Genomic DNA, 20,798 nt, shown 5'->3' with positions numbered 1-20,798 from the left:
CGTTCGGGCACTGGTGCCCGTCAGGCTGGGTCGTAAACTGATGAATTGGTTGTTGGGGGTGCTATTTTTGCACTTCATCGATTGTTCAGATCCCGAACGGCTACGCTTTTACAATCCCCATTGCATTATCATCATCCGGTGCAGTGAGCGCCTCCAAGCTTCCAAGTGGTTGGGAAAATATCGACAGATTTGCACATGTTTATAATCGTGCATGATTTGCATAAAAATGTAATATGAAAAATCAATTGCCCGTTCTGCCACCTTTCCGTGACAGTGATTTTTCGTTGCCTTTTGGAAGGAAGTGTAGTGACTGGGTGTTGTGTTCGCTTGTAACGATGTATCGTAATGTGGCGTCCCCCAACAGTCGAGGAAAATACAAGAGATTCGTTCGCCCCATTCCCAGACCGTCGACAGCCAGAACCATCAATCTTTGCTTCATTTAACCTCGGTACAGCAACGGGGAGGCATTGTACGTTCGCCACGGTTCCGCTGCAAGAAGAGAATTGGCAAGGATAAAATATGTTGGAAGGCACACAAACACACGCGCGAAATGATGCCCTAGATTCTGGCAGAACACATCCAACCTTTTTTCTTCCTTTCTTTGTTGGACATTTGATCTCGATGTGTGTTGGTAATTCCCTTAAAAAAAAAACAAAATCGACGTCTAACGATAGCGAACGAAGCGGCGTCTCACAGGATGTCTCAATATCCGGCACGATTTTTCGTCTTTGCGCACCAACTGACGCTTATCCGGGCAGCAGGCACCAACCATCACGGTCTAGGATGGGCAAATTATGTAAATTAGAACATGGGATCAATAACGGCCGCCTTTGGTTTCGTGCTCCGGATGGATGAGCCTTCAAGTCCTCTCAGCCGGAAATGGCTAATCTTCGCATGGTGACGGCTCTTAAACATCGCCATGCCTTTTAGCTGCAAGGATCGAAATTAAACGATTTTTCGGTAAAATTTTATCGTCTGAAGCTTCCCAAAAAACTATTCCCTCCGACACATGCATTACTTTTGCTTCGTTAGCTTCACAGAACGACCCGTGTTGTTACGTCCATTTAACTATCAGGTTTGATATAAAATTACGCCTTCAGTTCCGTTGAAGATATGCCGTCGTGCACGGAATCTAAACTACCCAGCAAAACACGAGCGGACGAGAATATCCCGAAGGTATGGACGGATTTCTTGCCCCTTTCACTTTTAGTCTGGGCTTGATAATGTGCCCTCGTCCCTTCTTACTATTCACCTCGAATTCTGCGTGTTTCAACAAGCGGCTGTGGTTAGGTACGTTGGCGAACTGTGCGAACCTGCAAAAACAAGAGGTTCTCTGACTCGCCTGACCTGAGCAGTTGTAGGTTCGTGTTCGGATACATGCTTCCACAACATAACACTCATCATCCAGTATTATATCAAATTTCCGTCGGCCACTAGCAAAAGGCTGGATGGTCCTCCGACAACCATCGCCAGTCCGAGTCCCTTTAGCTTAACGGAAAGAATTGAGAAGAAAAACAAAACAAAAAGCAGGAAATCCTCGTCAAAAACTCACTACACACTCGATGTACTGGGTCGAGAAGTTCCAAGGTTCAAAACATGAATTGGTGTAGCATTCCTTCTTGCACGAAATAGAAGGGGAATTAAATTCGAAACTGTACGTGGCGGAGAACCAGCAACTGTTGGCACTATACCCTGACGCGCGGTACACATACGTATAGCAAAAGGGGGGGTTCTGTATCACGTCTAACCTGGTGCACCTTCGTCTGGTCCTGGACGTGGCCTGTTGAAAATTGGGTGCCATTTTTACAAGCGAGGGAGAATCCAGGCTATTGGACGATCAGGACGTTTTTTTATTGGAGAGGTGAGAACACGTCAAAAAAGAAGGAATAGCAAAAAAACCTGGTGGGCAACATGAGCTTCATGCTTCTCCTGTTGGACAACGTCATGTGGTACCTCGGCTACCATCAGGAAAAAAACCATATGTTAAACACATCAAACACAGTTTTCGGTGGTGAAGTTGTTCCTTCAATCTAGGTTCTACAAAAGCAGGAACCCTTCAACGGAGTCGTTAGGGGTACCTTGTCCGAAACGCGTGTGCCGTGAGGACCTTTACTCACTGCACGACAAGTTTAGAGGGACATTAGCTTCAAATGGTTTTCAGCCAACGGATGGCGGGACTATATGCGGGAGTTCAAGGGAACCTATACCACGCGTCACATAACTGGGTGGATACGAACGTGTGCAGAAGTTAGCATAAAGCGACCACGTGCGTTCCCTGCACTTCTTGCTGTTTGACGGGAACTTGCTGCTCGGTGAACTTTAATAACAAGGGTTATTGAGTTTTATTGCACCCGCTTTTCTCGTACTGGCCCAACCTTTTAATGGAGGTAGAATATCTGGAGGGCAATGGATACTTTGTGTGTGTGTGTGTGTGTCGGTTGTTCGTGCTTATCGGTGTCTATTTTACGGTACGGTGAGCTCAACATCAGCCGAGCTGACCTCATCGGTTGATGACAATTGACACATGGTGGTGGTGTCTGTAGCCACCAACCAAAAAAAAACTGTGGCCTCTCTCATGTAGGCACACGCAACGAACAACCGATACACACCGCCTCAAAAAAAAAAAGAGTTCCCCAAACTCATGCATTATGCTAAATAGCATAAATAATTGTACACTTAACCGAATCGCATCAAAAAGCCATAAAATGTCACATTTTGAAGATAAGCTTTTTGGTGTGGCCCCCGTGTAGTGGTTTTTTGTTGTTGTTATACATCCATGTAGGAGGCCTTTAACCCTACATCAGATGTATTTGTAGTGTGTGCGAGCGTGTGGATCTGATCGATCGCTCGTGGTGTGGCATATATTTATGTAAATGCGTGAAGCGAAGGCAACGGTAACGAGTTATCACAGTTTGAGCGATGGTTGTTGAACCATTTCGTGGAAGGTTTCGACCCGGTGATGGATTGGGGTCGTAACGTTCAAAAAACGGTTGTCAGTGTTCAATTTTACGCAACCACGATTAACATTGAAGAACCACGGATTACGTTGGGTGGGTTTGTTGGAAGAGCAAAAGTGATGCTGATAATGTGATTTGCGTGAGAATATGTTTTGAAGACTCCGTTTAACGTGTTTTGATTTAGACAAGCCAACCAATTGGATGTTTTTTTTTTTTACTCTTAAATTTCGTTTAAGAATGTGATTAATTCATTAATATCTTGTACTTCTACTTCATCACAATCAGACAAAATTAAGAACTTAATTTATGAAAAATTCTTCCCAAAAATGCTGTGACAGACCATACTTCTTCGTCATCTAAAACGCATGTTAAATTATGAAACACTCCAATTCTCCCTCTGCGTCCAAAGTCCTCACACGTCACATACATCTGCAACCGACAGGCTGACGCTGGAATTATGATGAATTCTATCAGTATGCATCCTTCGTTTTTTATTTCTGTTCCTATACATAAGCTATATCCTCAATTTCGAACATTCACTGCCATGGAGAGCATAAGCCAGGCAATTGCGTTCGGTAAATCTCTGCCTGCTCGCATGATAAGGCGGCACCCCTCGTCAGTCCTACACGTATATGCCTGCGCGTGTGTGCTTAGAATTTGCACGACATCTGATTAAATAATGTCAAATTTTTAGATTGACGTGCTACATCACACCGTGGCATCCTAAAACATTCAGCTAAAACCTTCCAAAAAATATGTCAAATATCGGTTGGGGTATTGTGCCTTTTCTCCTGCTGTCTTTATCTCGCGGAGAGAGGAAATTTTTTGAACTGAGTACTTTTTTCCCAACAGTGGGCTAGTGTGATGTTCATTTAAACGTCAGCCACGTTAGCGTAGCCAGGCTGGTGACGGATGTAGACGTGCACATAATAAAACGGAGAAGGCAAAAAAAAAACGCTTCGCATCAAGATTTGGATATTCAATGTTCATCACGGGCAATGTGTATTTGCGGGGAATCGTGATGTGTCCGCATCGAAGCGTTGTACATCTTTTAACTTTTTTTTTTTAAACGAACACAGAAAAAACTTACAAATCTTCAAAACGGTCCTCGGTGAGATGTGTCAACTTTTTCCGAATTTAGGTCCATAGATGTTTGGCAGAGGAGCGTATTTTTGAACGTGGATTATGCAAAAAAAACCTTCGGATGCTTGCATCCAATATATCCTAAGCCGATTAGGATACGGCAAAAAGCTGAGAACCCAAAAAAAGCGAAACAACTCCCTGGCACGAAGTTTGTGAGTTGTCTCCCTCATACAGTACTCGCGTGCGTGTCCATGGATGTACAAGGCATCTAGAAAAGTCAACAACAAGCTTACAATACGTTTCATTTGGGCAAAGATGAGATTAAAACTTTCACCAAAAGCTGCCCAAAACCTCGCTCACTTCCTACGGACGGCGTGTCCTCGAAAAGTCATTCCTTCCCATAATGCTCATAATGCCAAATAGGGATGATTTTCTTTGGCATGGATTTATTCTTTACCTCCGGTAGAGCAGCATCGGAAGGATTCCGTTGGGCTTATCGCTCACTCTAATCTCATCCATCCAAAGTTCGATCCTATCGATGCTGGGGGAAGAATAAAGGGCAAGAAAGAGAATATTGATTGCCACAAATCTCCCACGTCCTCGAGGGACTACCGAGCATATGAGCCACTGCTCGTTCGTCGTGTTCTAACATTCCCTAGCTCCATGACCTTTATGCCCGGGTTTTGGGCCCTCCTTCACGAAACGTCAAACTCTATCGCCCAGAAGCATCCTGCTGGGGCATGCTCGTAATTTGATTATCAACTCTTAATCTATCACGTGCAGCAATAATCACTATCGGAATCTCTCCAGCTCTCGAGTAGGCTCATTGCTGGGGTGCGTGCCGTGATTGCGGATGGCGCTTTCAATTGAACTCCAAACCTCTAAACTCTAACCGCTGTAGGTCTTTCGCATAATAAAAACAGCTGGCGACCGAACAATGCCGGAGTAGTTTTCATTGCCAACACAATTGAAAATCGGCATTCGAATGGTCATAAAATGGCCAGCATCTAAGACGTGTAGGCAGACCGCCACCACCCATCGGTTAGACCCTCTCCGGCGTTTACCGATCAATTGATTCAAGTTCAATGAATCCCAGGACGATGATGATGCTGAGCTTCGGTCTTCGAATGGCCGGCTTCCGTCTACAAAACTTCTCCAATAATCACATGCGCCAGATGCGTACGAAAGGAAACGGGGCATTGGATTCAATACACCAGTGTTCGGAATTCGATTAGCATTAAAAGCGGTGTGCCTAGATTTTCGGATGGCAATTGCGTATTCTACAGCGCACAAACGGAAAGCAGTGTATGTGTGAGTGTATCGAGCTGCAGGAGATAGAGCTGAGCATCCAGATGATCCAATTCCATCCAGTTGTTGTTCTCGTTGGGAGGAGGTGGATTGGGTATTTTGGCGATGCAAAAGCATTAGATCACGTACCGGTGGCGATGATTTGAATGCTCCCTGCCCGCCAGGGAAGATGATGCATAATGGGATGTAAAAAGACGGTGGACAATATCATCGGGAATGTGTTTGCAAAATTGAAAATTGCGTAGAGTTTGCGTGATGAATGTTGATGGCGAGTTGTGTAGGAATCAAAGCAAGATTTCATTTAGAATTCCTCAGAATTAATGGTACCAAATAATGCCCTTTGATAGAGCAAAGAAAGTAATGAATGTACAAGCGAACAGAAATCCAGATTTAATATTTACAAGACACTAGTATAATTGCCAAACACATGGTATTTACTAGATAGACCCGTATTCTTCATAAAGCAGTCTCTATCTCCACCTAGAATCGTTTACTTTTCGTTTGCAAACCATCGGAAGCATGTCTTCTTAAACACACTCTACTAATAGTGTGCCCCTTGCATGTAGTTTGTTTTCAACGGATGAAAAATTTTCGGCAAACATGGTCTTGAGTTTCGAGAAAAGAAAATGGCAAATAGGTGTACACCCGAGCATGTGCAGCACCAGCGCATGTCATGTATTTGAGTCTGTGTAATGTAGCTATAATATTTGCATCAAGTCAGACGGTGTCATCGCCTATTCTTATGGTAGTCTGGCCAGCGCACCCTGTTTGTTGAGGGAAGATATTGTGGGTTTTCCGGAACTGTTGGTATGAATATGTGGTGAAATCTCAAACTCCCCTGTCCAAACATGCTGATGTGAGAGTCCCTAAAACGTTGGTGATCTATGGCCAATTTTTGGATGCTTAGTGCTTCCCCAGTCTTCACTTCATGCAATTCCCTATTTTGCAATAGTAATCGTCTCGCAGTAGTGTGGGAAAGCATGTACAATACGCGGGAAAGATGTGTAGTTGTGTGTATGTGTGCGTGTGGTTTGAAGCACATAGAGTTCCGGTGAACACGCTAATGTTGTCCTGCCACTGACACCTGTTCCACAATTCCACGGACTTTTGGACATGCAGCCCTTTCACCCGCGGTAAGGTGACGTTGCAAAATTGCAGGTACTTCCCTGGAACTTGCTCTTCAAACTTTTCCACCCCTTTTCTGAGCTGTGGCAACACGCCCATGGATAGAAGTGGTGTTTCTGTACGTGTTGACATTATGGTCTAGCGCTGGGGCAACCGGTACGAAACACGAGTGGCTAATAAATTTGAAATTTTTATTGCATTTTATGTTGTTGTTTCCTGAGATTTTTCCAAAAAACCTTCCCAAGCGAGCGAGCCTCCATGTTACTGCGATGGTAAAAAGGGTGCACATACTTCGTTACTAGAACCGGACAACAGAACTGGGTGGAGATGATTGGGAAATCCGTTTATTATTTTTCTCCTTCACCGACCGGTTACCTCTCGGGTTGGCTTTTCACTAAAAACATGCTGTTGTTTGTTTTAAAATGTGGGATTTACCTCGCTAGCGCATGCAGTGTCGGCTCTTGTTTAGGGGGTGCTTCATAAGAGCGAGTTAGTTGAAAGGGTATCTCATGCTGTATTGTACTTTTGGAAGAAGGGAACAGGATGGGCTCTTAGCAATACGTATGCATGTATGTTTGCATTGGTTAATAGTCCACCGTGAATACAGCAACTAGATGGCGCTTTAACCGCCCTCTCGTTGTCTGAAGGAGGGATCAAAACAAGGATTTAATGTGATTTTAGGATGTTGTTTCAAAGCTGGTTTTTTGTCGTGAAAATATGTGCCACAGATTACCGGAACTCGACTCTGAACAATAACAATTCCCATGCAGTAGCAGCAGCAGCAGCAGTAGTATTGGCTTGTCGACGCTCGTTGTGGAATGTCTCACGAACGAAATGCTGTTGTCTCTAGTGCGCTTCATTCCTAGGATTTTCCACGCTACCACGGGTAAAGCTTTCAATGGTGGATTTAATATAATGAATTTATTTTATATTTTTTACTCAACTCTAGTGGAAATCACGGTGGTGTGTCATGCGGAAACTATCGCCAGTTGCAGGTAAGTGTTTGTACAAGTGGTTAACAATGTGCAGTTTTTAGAATCGCGGACATATCCGCAAGCATCGCCTGTCGCTTACCAGCTTAATAAGCTCAGTGACTTTGCCAGCTTCAATTGTGCAGAGAGATTAAAATGGTCAGATTTCGGCTGTGTTTACATAGGCACCTTTAGAGATTAAATCATTAGCTGATTTGCAGATAAGTTGGAAGCAAATTTATGCTTCCGAAAGTTGCAGGCGAGCTTAAATATTTTTTATTTCCTTTTTCTGCTGTATTATGCCATGTTTTCGAGCTTTTTATTTTCCTACTGAGGTCAAAGGAACGACAAGAGCATTACTGTTGCTGAGCCGGAAGCGGCGAAGGTTGTTCACATGCCGGGACCGAATATCAAATCCCTTCCCGAGGCATGCCTCCATACTCAAGTCTGACTGTTCAGTTTCGGATAAAAGAAAGTCAAGATAAAAGTCCGCTCGAGATTCGAGAGCCCAAAAAGAAGCATAAGCTAAAAGAATCCTCGAAATTTAAAGATATTTCCAAATTGAAATCAATTGGAGTATTACTAAAAATTTAAAAACAAAATACGATGACTGACAACGATGCCTCTTTGAATTCTATGTAGCTGACAGTAGATATGATTTTGCAATTAACGTCCCCTTTTCTTCCAGCTGGTCAAAAACTTTCAATACCATTTCCATTCACAAATATCAGATATCTGACTCAAAAGTTCTAATGGACAGCAGGACCCCGTAGTTCGCTAGAATGTTGCGTCCCAAGAGAGTGACGCTATTGGAAACATTCAGGTTCTTTCTTTGGTGTTCTTTTTGACAGTTTGCACCCTAACGAAAAACAGTGTTTATGTTTCAGAAATGTTCCGATGAGAAGCGTCTAGTTGTAGTGCATTAGACAAGCGTTGAAATCGATCATGGTCCCCATCATTACCGTCATCATCATCAGTACCCGACCGACCTGAGATACTGTGTTCGCGTCTCGTGATTCGCGGTTAGGGAAATTAATTCCAAATTGAGGATATCATGGATTCAATTCAAACTTTTTTGATAACTTCACCCATAAAACTTCACCGTCCGTGTCCACTGGGTAAAGCGCTTCCGCGATACTACTCAACGTCAGCTAACGTCAGCTTCATCAGTGTTATGCACGAGCCCGGGGCACGGGGATCCGAGACGTGATCCCGACTCGTTAAAACCGCAAAAAATCCCCCCTCAATCGTCTCCTGCTGGAGACGCTCGTTTGGGGTAACGAAAACAAAGCTACTGGAAGTAAAAGTCTGGCCACACCACCCTGTTCGTCTTCTAACGGGACGGCAGTGATTTATGATGATATGTTTCCTTCCGTTATCAAGCAAGTCGGAGCAAACGGGCGCACCCTTAAAATGCTGTTAGAATCGAGATGATACGAACGCCGAGCGAAAGAGAACAATGATTCATTTCAGTGTTCTGAAACGGTACGGTAAAAGGGAAAGAAAGTAGCCTAATCGAGACCATATTCCAGGGAGTGTTTTTACGGGATGATGCGATCGATCGGTGCTGGGATCATTAATACTGTGCTAATCTTATCGTATTGAAGAATTGCCTTGGTTGTGCGACGCTTGCCAGTGGTTTTGAAAAATGAAACTAAAGAGATTGGGTAGTGAGAAATCTAAATTTTTGAGACGCAATATCTAAAGGGGCAAACTTAGATATAAGAATTAAAAAGATCTCAAAGTTTCCATTGTACCTTGACAAGAAATTAATGTTGGTAGTTGTAAAAGTTTGCACCGACAACTCTAACGTCAATTCTGTATTCATGAATATTTAAATTTTTCAATAAAAACTTGTACATTAAATCGTTGTCGTCTGCCATCTCGAACCTGGCAGAGACGTAACAAATCAGACAACAAATAACATTTCTCTGTGGCTTTAGACTAACCCCACCACCACACATTGCCCCGACAACTCTCACTTATTCTTAGGAGAATTCAAATGAAAACTTTGTCCAAACGAGAAGAATCTGTTGACACCGAGCCGAGAGCAACAAGCAGCAAGACAAGAAAAGCAATCAGAACAGATATCGCTCCACTCGGAAGCGGTATTTCTTTCCGTGACCCGTGAAAAGACATCCCCAAAAGGACACCGATGTTCTTAGGTTTTTGATGAAATCAAATTTGTCGCTCTCGATCTTCGCCTTGCTCGGGAAGTTTGAGCTTTTGGTCTAAATCTTCAGATCCAACTTAATGAAAACGCCTACGATGACATGGTGCGGACGATATATAGATCCGGTTAAATGGATTTCTGCTGTAAATCGGTTCCTGCTCGCTCGCATAACCCAGCAAACCGTTAAGGGTTCCTCCCTCCGTGCTCTCTCGTGAACCTAGAGAAACTTTTCTGCCTGCCGGAACCCAGGTGTAGCAAACAAAAAATCGTTAGTCCGAACATGGAGTTGAAAAATGAATAAGCGCGCGTTAGTTCAAGTGTTTGCCAGTTCTCTCGACCCACACACGCAGCTGCCTTCCAAGCTAGGAGTGCTGCTCGAGATATCCGAGGTCTCACAGCCATAAGCACAGCCGGTAGGTCACCGAGATTAACATGGATTCTGAAGATGTGTTTTCTCTTCTTCCGGTTTCCATGAAAGGGTTTCTTATTTGCTGCTTTCTTTTGTCACGTGTTTGGGTTAGGGTTAAGACAGTGGTGCCCGGGGGGATTTTTTTTTCTTCGCTTGTTCCATTCTTGAAGTACCTAAACCAACCATACCCGACTTCTTGCTTCGTTGTAAGAAGTGAACCTAGACGACAAAAAGTGGAACTGGAAGTGAAAAATGGTGTTAAAATAAGAATTTTCGCTCGCTTTTTGCCCAACGAGACAATGAAGGATGATTGTTTGCAAGGTTCGATGGCCGATTTTTCTCTCTTCCGAGCGAACGCGCACAAGAAACATCAACCACTTGTACCGGTTCTGCCCTGTGCCGATGCCGGTAATGGATGTAATGGCTGCGCTTGACGGATGATTGCCTTGCCGGTACCAGCTGAGGCCTCTACGGAATGATGTTTTAAAGCGGTTCCGTCAGCTCAAGGACCCATTCGTAAATCATCCTTGGGTAACGCATTTCTTCATCCTTGTACACCGCTCCCAATGCACGCTTCAATGGAGGTTAGGTGAATGCGATTGTGTATGGGTGTGCTGAGCGTTTGCACAACGGATGGCATCAAAATTATGAAGCAATCAAATCGAAACGAGCATCAAGCAGTGGTATGAAGCATGCAAAAAAGGCATGTTTGTTTGCTCCATAAATCCTGTGGCACCACCACCAACACCAACCGCGTTAATGATCCGCACTAAACTCTCCGAAGCCCGTGTAATGGGCAAATGATTCATAGATTTATTTGTTTTCCATTAAATTGCGCGCCGTATCCGGTGTGCTAGGGTGCCTCAAGCGTCGGGTAGTGGCAATAAATGGCATTGATTATTTGCTCATTTTGCTCACACCAAAATCGTACAAACACACGCACCCAAGCCCAAGTTACTCGCCATTTTGAACGTAATTGTCAACTATTTAGATTCCAATTTCACGCGCCCCGTGCACCAATTCGTATTGCATGCACGTATTTTAGTGCATTTTTATACCTTACTGGTGCAAATAGGTTTAACAAGCTCTTTTTTTAAGTTTATTTCTCCTGACTCACTAAACCGTAAAAACAAACAATAGAAATCAGTGAGCACACGGAAAATATGTGTGCATCTCATTTTACGTGCGGTAGATTAGCTTTAATGTAATAAAATACACTTTTTACATCGTTCCCAATGGATGCTACACACGCCACTTCCACATCGATTAGTTTACCATCGATTACGACAGTGTTAAATAAGCGTGCAAAGGCAAAAAAAGCACTGAATAATGTCCTTTACCAGTGTCCACTTGCAATGGTATGGATTATGCCGAACGATGGCGGGTGAATTGCATAATTAACAAATTATACAAATAATTGCATAAATTGGCAACATTCACAGGCTTCACCTCTGTTTGGTGGCTGTTTGCAATTGAATGGAAAAAAGGGGATCCCCGTTCTATTATGTGTGAGACCGATGTGGTTCGATTTTCGAACTCTACCACAGGGGGTGGTGTACAGTGAGTTACAAATTGTGTGTCAATATTGGAAGAATGATAAAAGTAAACATGTGCGGGTGAAGGTTTAAAAATTGGAGCTTAAGTGAAGTATTTGTCTTACAATTTGGTGCTGCTAATGGATTTGAGATTTAAATGAGCATGTTTTGCTTACAAAATATTTTCATTTAAGGCAAATAAGTCAATAAATTAGTAAAATTTATTCTGTGTGACAAGCTGGCTTCTGGAGCCTACCTCATAAAGCAGAAAAAAGAATGATGAAGTAGAATATTAAACTAAAACTATCACTGCTTATTTTTGATCTCGAAATTTTAAATCTAGTTTTTAAATGATAGAAATCGATGTCAAATTGAAATCGAAACTCAGCTCAATTTAAGCTGAATTAAAGCCTGAAATTTTCATTTAAAAATCTTCTGAACAGCCTGACTGAAATAAAATATTTCTGAATATTTCCTTTTTTTTACTTTTTATTTTATAAAAATTTTAGTTAAAGCTTACAATTTTCAATACATAAATTACGATCGTTTTTATAACTTGTTTACATTAGTTTTTGGTCTGAATAAAACCTACTCTGTTGACTTTTTTCATCCTGCTCTGTAAATAATTGCATAATTCGTGTCAAAAGTATCCTTGCTGTGTTTGATGTAGCTCATTCCATTCTTTACTACTCTGAGATGTACAAAAAAGGATAAAATAGGACTGAGTGAGAGGACAACATAACTGCAATGTCCGGTTCTATGTCGACCCACACACATACACACACAAATAGCCATTGCACCGGAAACGACGCGACGATAATCGTGTGCAGGATTCGATTTAATTTAAATTAAAACGCAATTTATAAAATATACAGACATTTAAAAAAAAATCCCTCGAGCTCGCTCCTACGATTACCATTGACAATTCAATAGATTTTTACTGGGAGTTGGGCGCTTCAAATGTTATTGTTCAATCTCTTTCACCTCATTTATGATTTGCTGTCTCATGCATTTGTTCTTGTATCGTTTTTTTTTGTTTAGTGTTCCTGCAAAACAAAACTTGTGTAATTTAAAAACCACAACTGTTAAAAGAACGCTAATGCACGCACAGGGAAACGATAATCAATCAGACATATTTCTACTAACCGCCGATTTTATTGTGGAGTTTTATTTGCAACTCTCCCTGCTGGGCGCCAATGAGTCTCGATAGGGAATTTTGTAATTACAAAAATATTCCACCCACTCCAGTTTGGCCGTCGCCGCATGCGCTTGTTGTCCTTTTGATGTTGTTTATGTACCGTCGCTGTTTGTAATATAATTTCGTACACTTCCGTCCGGTCATCGTAAACCATTTGTGGAAGCGATTCTTATTCCCTACCTATAGCAAACCACGGAGTTGGGCACATTCTTCCATAACTTCAGCCGCGTGGAATTATCTTGAAACAATAACTTGTTATTGCTGGCGAATTCGCACTTTTAGCTTTGATCTTGGTATTCCCAGGAAAAAAAAAGTTCGTTAGTACATAACACCGTGCAAACGGAACCGAACGGAAGCAGAGCGTGTTAGGGTTTTTGGGGAGGACTGCTCTCTATCGAGTCGTTCCTGCGTTTCATTTATTCAGAGCTATATTCTGTTTCCGGGGTGTTCCGCCCCTCAAGCTTCAGTAAAACATTTCCTGGAAGGACATTGGACCTTCAGTCTTGCCTCGCCTATCCGCGAGGATTGGGAGTCGTTTTTTTTTTTTTGTACGTCAAAACCACAACATTCAATTTAGCTCAAATTGTCCATAGCTAGGCGCGTTTCATTCATAATGATGGCCTGTGTGAGTGTGCGTGAGTTTAATAGTTGAAAGCAAGGGAAAACTGTGTATATTTTCGCTTCCACCTGATTGCCTTCGCTCAAAGGGGAAAGGAAATCGACGATGGAAAACATCACCCATTGCCGGGACGCGAATCCAATGCAGAGCCCAATGTCTACTGTTACTTCTGGTGAAGCAAAAGAACCTTTGAACCCCAGGTTTCGTGTTTTCCGTGGCAACCATCCCGAACGACGATTCTCCTCGTTCAGTGTGCGCTGAAGCTGTGGGCGATCAGCTTTTTGGAGATTCATATTTCCGTTTCCGGGGCCCGGTTTGAAGGGCTGTCAATGGTGGCTCATTTTCACAGCTCACTTCCGTTTCTCGTTTCGATTTTATCACATTTACAATTTTGTGCTGCCACAGGGCCAGGGACAGGGAAAGCAAGAGACGTCAAATCCGTCCACAATGCTTCGTGAAGGGCTGTTTCGTCAACGTGATCCTTCAGTTTACGATCCGCGACTAACGAGCAGGTTCTCTTGTTGGTTTTCGGCGAACTTCCCGACACAACTGAAGCTTGTGTTGTGTTTTCTCGGACATTAGCAGAACAAAGAAAATGTCCGCCCTTCTTCCCACACGGATGATGGCAAAAATATGCACAAGTTTGATTATGAGAATAATAAGCCCGAAACGGCGAACCAGCTGCGAAGCAGACGAACTCCTCGTCCTTGGCTATGGCTCTTTGTCTGCTGTCAGATCCGTAGATCTATCTGGTGCTGTTTTAATGTGATTTGTGTGTTTGAAGTTTTTGGTGAATAATTATGATTATGATTAGGGAATTTTACTTTGGAAGTATTCCAACTTCCAGGTTCCTTCCATCTCGTCCACTTTGTTCATTCCTCCCCGAGGCTCGACCGGCTTATCATCGTGCCAAGCCTGTTGGATCAGATCAACAATTTTCCAGATGTATTAGGCATTTTCGCGTCACCACCACGTTGCAAACGAGAAGACATTCGAAAGCTTCCTCGCGTGCTTTTGAAGAATCGGTTACCGGGAATTTGCGTGCGGCTGGAGTTTTTGCGCGGGTTTTATTTTGCCTTTTTCGCTGGCAAACAAAACTGTTGAATTTGGAAATGATTTAATTGCTCTTAGCGCCCACCCGCCCACGTCTGACGATGGCTGCTGCCGAAGCGGAAGCTTGACGAATTATTCAATGAGACAACAACGCCCACGAGCCCGAACATCTCACGGTTCCTAACGTGACGGAGAAACTTCAAGAGCTGCTTTGAAGTTGAAGTCGCTACATAGCACCAACGTATTTCGATAATAATTGATTGAATTTTCTCGAAAGTGATTCCGCTGGATAGTAGATTTTGATTAAGAAGCTTTTTGTGCCCAAAATGCCTTTGATTGGCATGAATAATGAACAGCTGGAGAGAATTATTTTAACTTATGCATTTATGTACAAGTGATACTTTACTGGAGAATCACTAGTTCTGTTAGTGCTTCAGTAATGTCTAATTTTGAAGTCTAAATAAAGGTCTGTTTTTAGAATTCCTCAAAAATTCATTATCCTTATCCTACTAACTTCATCTTTTCTCTGTGTGATGAATTGAAGTCGTGGCTTGACTTGAGAGAATCTTCACAAGAAAAGTGAAAAAATAAGCAAGTTCTTCTCACCACAAAGTGGCACAGCAAATGTTACAGTTGAAACCGAAGAAGGCGCAACTGGATGCCTCACCGAAACTCTCGCCATCGATATCCGGCTCCAAGGCTCTGACACCAGTGCAAACATGTTTTCATCGATTGGTTGGTGGGTGCTGTTTGTTGTACTTTCACTCAGTATGTTTGCGAAAAGATTCTTGGATATCTTTTTTTTAAATTCCACATCTTCTTCTTCCCTTCTTGTTGTTTGTTGGTAGCCTTTGCAATGGAGGACGGTGACGTGCGAGAGGTTTTTTGATGGGCAGATGTGGATTGCCTTCTCATGCTTAGTTAAATATTTACCTCGAAATGATATTTTTGACAAACAGCTTCTCAAGTTCGTTCGAGTTTCATGATTTATGCACTGCTAAGGGGAGCTGTTTTGCCGGTGTTGTAAGAATGGTATTGCTTTGCGAGTGACATCCGATCCGTCGACGGGTGATGGTGCTATTGCGTAACAATGTAACAACGATGCGTGATGTGTTATTGTGCGGGAACTGATTTCGGTGCGAAGTTTCGGTTGAATTGCGAAAATTGAAATTGAGTATATGTAATTTGACAGGTAGGCAGTTTTTGTGCGATGAGAAAGTGGTTGAAGTTGAGCAATGGCACAATAATTTCATTTATCTAGATTAGAGTCCTGCTTTCTAGGAATTTTTCAGATCATGTGGAAGAAACAACGCTGCTTTTAAAATAAAATTCAAATGCTGTTTGAAAATAGTCTTACACGAATACTGTGTCTCAATATCGAATTTTATCTCATCCTCTGTAACTCAACCACATCGCGTAATCTTAATGTTACGAAGTAACCATCTCAGGAATGTTGGCGTCAGTAGCGATGCCTCGAAACCCAACATAAATAGATCAAGAGGACAACAGCCGTCTTTCCGGTCGCTGTACAAAAAAAATGCCCATTCTTCCTCGGAAACGAGAGCAAGAATTCACTGCCTATAGTGGGAGATTGAATACATCTTAACCATCCTCCATTTGACAGGTGTGTTTAATGGATGGGTGCATCGGCGGCACAGTAAGATCACATTTGGAAACGTGTCATAAATTTGTCCTACCATACACAGCAACACAGCGTGCGGAGGTTTCACTTTTCAAGCACACCAGACAAAACATCGTTCCGAGGGAATAGGTATCTTAGGCTTAGAGCATTGGCGCAGACGAGTCTCGTGCCGCTGGCAACAACTCACGCGTGCGTTTGCGCAACGTGAGGACCGCCGACTTTTCCTTCGACCGTTGGGATCGCTCGCTGCCGATCGTTGTTTGTTTGATTTTGTTCTATCCTTCTTTCTGGTATTTTTCTCTTGGGTGCTTTTTTTATTATCGCTGTGCTTAAGTCTCCCTACGCCGGCATTACCAATTAGCTTGATTTTGAGAACGAGATCATCTGCGCTCGCTGTGCACACGTTGTTTGATAAGCATGCGCTTAACGATGGGCGATAAAATGGCTAATTTTATTGATACGATGGTACAGGGTTCGAAAGGAAAACAAAACAAGGCAAAAAAGGGGTACTGATGGTTCGATCGCACGATGTTTCTTGCAGCGGCTTTCCGTTTTGAGTGGTTTATGGCTTTATTTTATACGCACCCGCGAATGGTGGTGTGATACAGTGCATACATCAACCGTTTGTTGAACTCCGTCCGAACTCCGGTGCAGCCTGGTACCGATGGGTGTAATAATTGGCCTCATCTGGGGTGAACATCTGGTGTGCGATGAGCAGAGTTCAAATTGAGGGGTAGGGTTAGGTGGGTGAGAAGGAGAAGTATTTAGCGCTACCGTCAGCTGACCGATGGTGGATTAACCGATAAAATAGTCAACAACAATAATTAATGGTATATTTTGTTCTCTATCGGTTTTCTCAAAAGTTTAAGTTATTGTTGTTTATTTATTTTTACAATTTTCTTTAGCATCAGAAATACTCCTCGCTTTTAGATTTTCTCAAGTACATTACAATATACTTGACAGCTTATGGTGTAAAGTACAATCGCATTCGAGTCTTTTTTCTACAGTGTTATACTGTCTTGTCCCCTTCTACGATCAGCGATTACCAAGTTGGCACTGTGTACACTGATCGTCTCCCACATGGCCAGCCACTTACTAAACTTAAGTCTTTGCCATGCGCAATGAATTTGACAATTTTTCACCCGGTATTGCCGTCATATCCAGTACACTGTCACTTACTGGGTCTGGAGCCTTTAGAATCTCGGAACACTTCTAATCAAGCACACTTAATTGCCTCCCTTTTCCTAACTGCCATCTATCCTCCTAGCCTATTCTCATCCACTTACCTTTATTTACACACGTATCGTCTTCGTCCTCGTTCGCCCGTTGCTACTGCTTCAAGTAGATCTTCTGTTGATGCGAATAATCTGCTTTTGCGAGCATGAAGTTGCTTCAACTAAATCCAACCGGGGCGGCCTGGTGGTGTAGATGATTTTGGCGCCGATCTTTAAACGGCAGGACCGAGGTTCAAGTCCCATCCGGACCGTCCTCCCGTAGATAGGACTGACTATTCAACTACAACAACTGTTCAAGGCAAGTTTGGTAAGCTATTCGAGGACCGGCGTTACCTTAGAAGGACCAGAAGGAGGTCGTTAAGCCAAGAAGCAGAAAACATAGTGTAGCCTCAGGGAAGAAATTAGATGTCTTTGATTAAATAAAATAAATCCATTACTTGCTCTTGCTTTGCTATTTTAATTGCTTCAGCTAATTTCATAAAAAAAATTAAACTAAACCTCATGTTACATCATTCAACGAATCATCCTTTGATCTCATTTGCACCTTTCTAATGCTAGCAACTGGTAGAACGTACCCCAGTATATTTGCATTTTATTTATAGCTCCCAACAACCGTTTGCATTAAAATATCGCACAGGATCATTTACGATTCCGGCTGGCAGCCCGCACTGCACACATCCTACGCATCCGGCATTTTAAAACACACAGCATAACCTTTACCGCAGTGTGACACCGGCCAGTTTAGCCCGGAAACATTTCGACCACGATACTGCGGACCAGCCACCAACGCCGGTGTTTCCGGTCTGTGGGTGTGTGCATGTGCTTGTGGCTGAGTTTGTTTTTCCACCTTAAATGCCTGCGGTTGAATGCGGGAGTTGACGCAAAGGCCAAACGAGCCAGCCGAGGCTCCAGAAATTCCAAATAGCCTCACCCGGCGGTACCAACTCCTACCGAGACTAAGCTGAAGCTGTATGGAGCCATCGGCTGTGCTTTTACTACGAAACACACGCACACACAACGGCACACAGCAGGCACACGAGACCCAAACCTAAGCAAACTATATCCGCATGGAACGGTCGACTGAAATTAACAAACAATTAATTATATTTTCACACAGCAGCGGAGACCAGTTGGCTGGAAGGACGCTCGGTCGCTCGGTGCCAAATGATGAGGGTAGACCTCTACCGTAGGCCTACTCAAAGGCTTCGGTGAGTCCTTGTTGTGGGCGGGGGTGGGGAGGCTCTCAGTCAGTTCGAAAACCCGGTGGGTAGGTCACACTATTTACATGTCAAATATCGATAAATACTGCACGGTTGAAGAATTTCAATTCCAACAGAACCGTAACCGGGCACACGTGTGTGCTAACTTGATGGCGAGGCAGAAGAAATATCCGAGGCCCGTACGGTTGAGTTGGGTCTGGCGAGGTGATAGAGTATTTGTGATGTTTAATGAAATTATTAGAGCCAAGAGCTGTTGTGTGTTCATTGGACGAAATCCTCCAAGCAACCCTGTCCCGTCACGAAAACTCTCAGTTGCCTTCCCTGTCACAATTGTGTTTAACTTCTCGTGGGTGTTCATTAGTTTTTGCCATTTTCCAAAAATACCTCCCTCCGAAAAATCTCCCGTTTTTTCGTTACGCTCGATTCGACAAATGGATCCTCTTTGTTGTTGCGGCTGCTCGGCTGTGGGAAGCTTACGGGCTTTACTCTGCTACCATATCCTAAGCGTCGGCTAAACTATTAGACCAATTTATCGGCATAATAGTCGAGTGGAAATATCGAAACCGATTTCGGGGTGGAAAATCCACACCTTCTCACTTTTCCCACCTTCTGCTGCTGGTTCGCATTGCTTTTCCGGACCGCCGGACGGCTCAAAGTTGTTTTATGAGCGTGGGCTTCAACCTGTTTCGGCAACGGGATTTCGGTCCGATGGTTTTGCAGGTAGTGATTTTTCCTAATACCCGCAGCTACGGCGCACGGTTCAGCAATTCAATTTTTGGCTAACCGATTTCCGTTTGATTGTTCGCATTCACGTTTAACCGGATTGACCATAGGATGGGGTATGGGGTTTAGAATGTTTCGTACATTGATTTAGATGTAGGGCATGCTTAAAGGATATGATTTTTTGAAAAAAAGGGTTTAATAATATGTTGTGAATGGTAACGGAGGGAGAGTAAATCTGTTTACTTCCATTCTCGAGGAATATCTTTTTCTAGTTCTAAATAAACTTTTCTGATTCATATTTATTTGAATAATGTGTATATTTTAGGTTTTAATTTTTATTTTTAAAGTTTAACTGACTGATTCAGTAAATTTGTAGTCTTATTGATTTTTAAAAATCTGTTTTTGTTTAATTTTCATATGCAGTTTACGATTCTCAGGCCCGGCGCCATATTTTCTGCACTTATTTTGGCAATATTATATTTACTGTTTATCATCATGCTCAATAATAAATAAATATAATTCTATTACATAAAGATGATGAAAAAAATTATAGTTTTTTTTCTGGAATAATGATGTTTTTTTTTTCAAACCTAATGTAATCAATTGTTTGTTTATTAATAACTTGTGTTTTCTTTGTTTAAAAATGAAGATCAATGTTGATTATTTTTAAATGTTTCGTAGTGTGTTTCACTTATCAAATAATTTGCTTAATATTGGTGCAGTATTATACAATAGTATTTTTTTTTTAATTTTTTGTTTTTTTATATCGTTGATGTATTTTACATGCTAAACAAGTTGTTTTATGTTGAATGTTTTCATCTTTCGTTGTTAGAATTTCTTTTTATATTCATCGATCTTTCTGATTCATTTTTTATTATGTTTAATATGATTTTAATTTATTTTTAAATAACATATTTATGGATTAATGTTACAATGTTATTATTGTGTTTGTGTTTACATTCTCTTCACAAAACCCCCGAGCCCAAAAATATTTTTCTGCTTATAAATATTTCTCACCTCAAATGTTATTATTTTAACTAATAACATTTATTTATTATCGTCATTTAAGAGCCAGTTTAAAATAGTTTTCATAAATAGTGATATATTGCTGCTGCAAAAAACCCTTGTTATCACTTTCGTTTTCATCCTACGCTCAGACACCGTAGCTGCACATGCATTACCGATCTCCGTTCGCCAACAGACAAGCTTAAGCGCTTGTTCCACGACCCTACTCAACAGCTCCACACGCGGTTCCTTGTCTACCGATCGAAAGGAAAACTTTAAATTTATCGCGCTCGACTTTTCCGTGGCGGTTTTGTGGCCGTGTAACACAACCAACCCGTCCAGATACCCTGTTACACATACAAACATTCAGGTCTTATCCAAATTTGAACGTAGAATATTAAAGGGATATGCAGGAGGAGGGAACCATCCTTTCGAGGGACTTTCTCTACCCACCGTTTAAAAGAACGCACATGGTACAGGAAAGAGTAAAGCATCAGAAAAATACCCCCCCGAACTCGACAGAAAAACACGCGAGACAGACT

At 42.4% G+C, this 20,798-nt stretch overlaps 2 protein-coding genes across 4 annotated transcripts in view; one reads left to right on the top strand and one right to left on the bottom strand.

Moving 5' to 3' along the window:
- LOC126567930 (condensin complex subunit 2) overlaps positions 1–20,798 on the bottom strand; it is a 299,174-nt gene that overhangs the window by 90,472 nt on the left and 187,904 nt on the right. The window lies entirely within an intron of this gene.
- The window catches only part of LOC126567764 (uncharacterized), a 407,639-nt gene that overhangs the window by 264,430 nt on the left and 122,411 nt on the right, over positions 1–20,798 (top strand). Inside the window, exon 2 of one of the 2 annotated variants that reach the window (XM_050224047.1) lies at positions 7,423–7,468. The exons of the other annotated variant lie outside the window; for it this stretch is intronic. Coding sequence (XP_050080004.1) covers positions 7,423–7,468 — 46 coding nt within the window. The remainder of the gene's footprint in view (positions 1–7,422; positions 7,469–20,798) is intronic. 2 annotated transcript variants of the gene reach the window in all.

The sequence above is a fragment of the Anopheles maculipalpis genome, chromosome 2RL (genome assembly GCF_943734695.1).
Source record: "Anopheles maculipalpis chromosome 2RL, idAnoMacuDA_375_x, whole genome shotgun sequence".
Classification (NCBI taxonomy): domain Eukaryota; kingdom Metazoa; phylum Arthropoda; class Insecta; order Diptera; family Culicidae; genus Anopheles; species Anopheles maculipalpis.
Note: the sequence above shows the minus strand (reverse complement) of the source record. Positions and strands in the feature narration are given on the sequence as shown.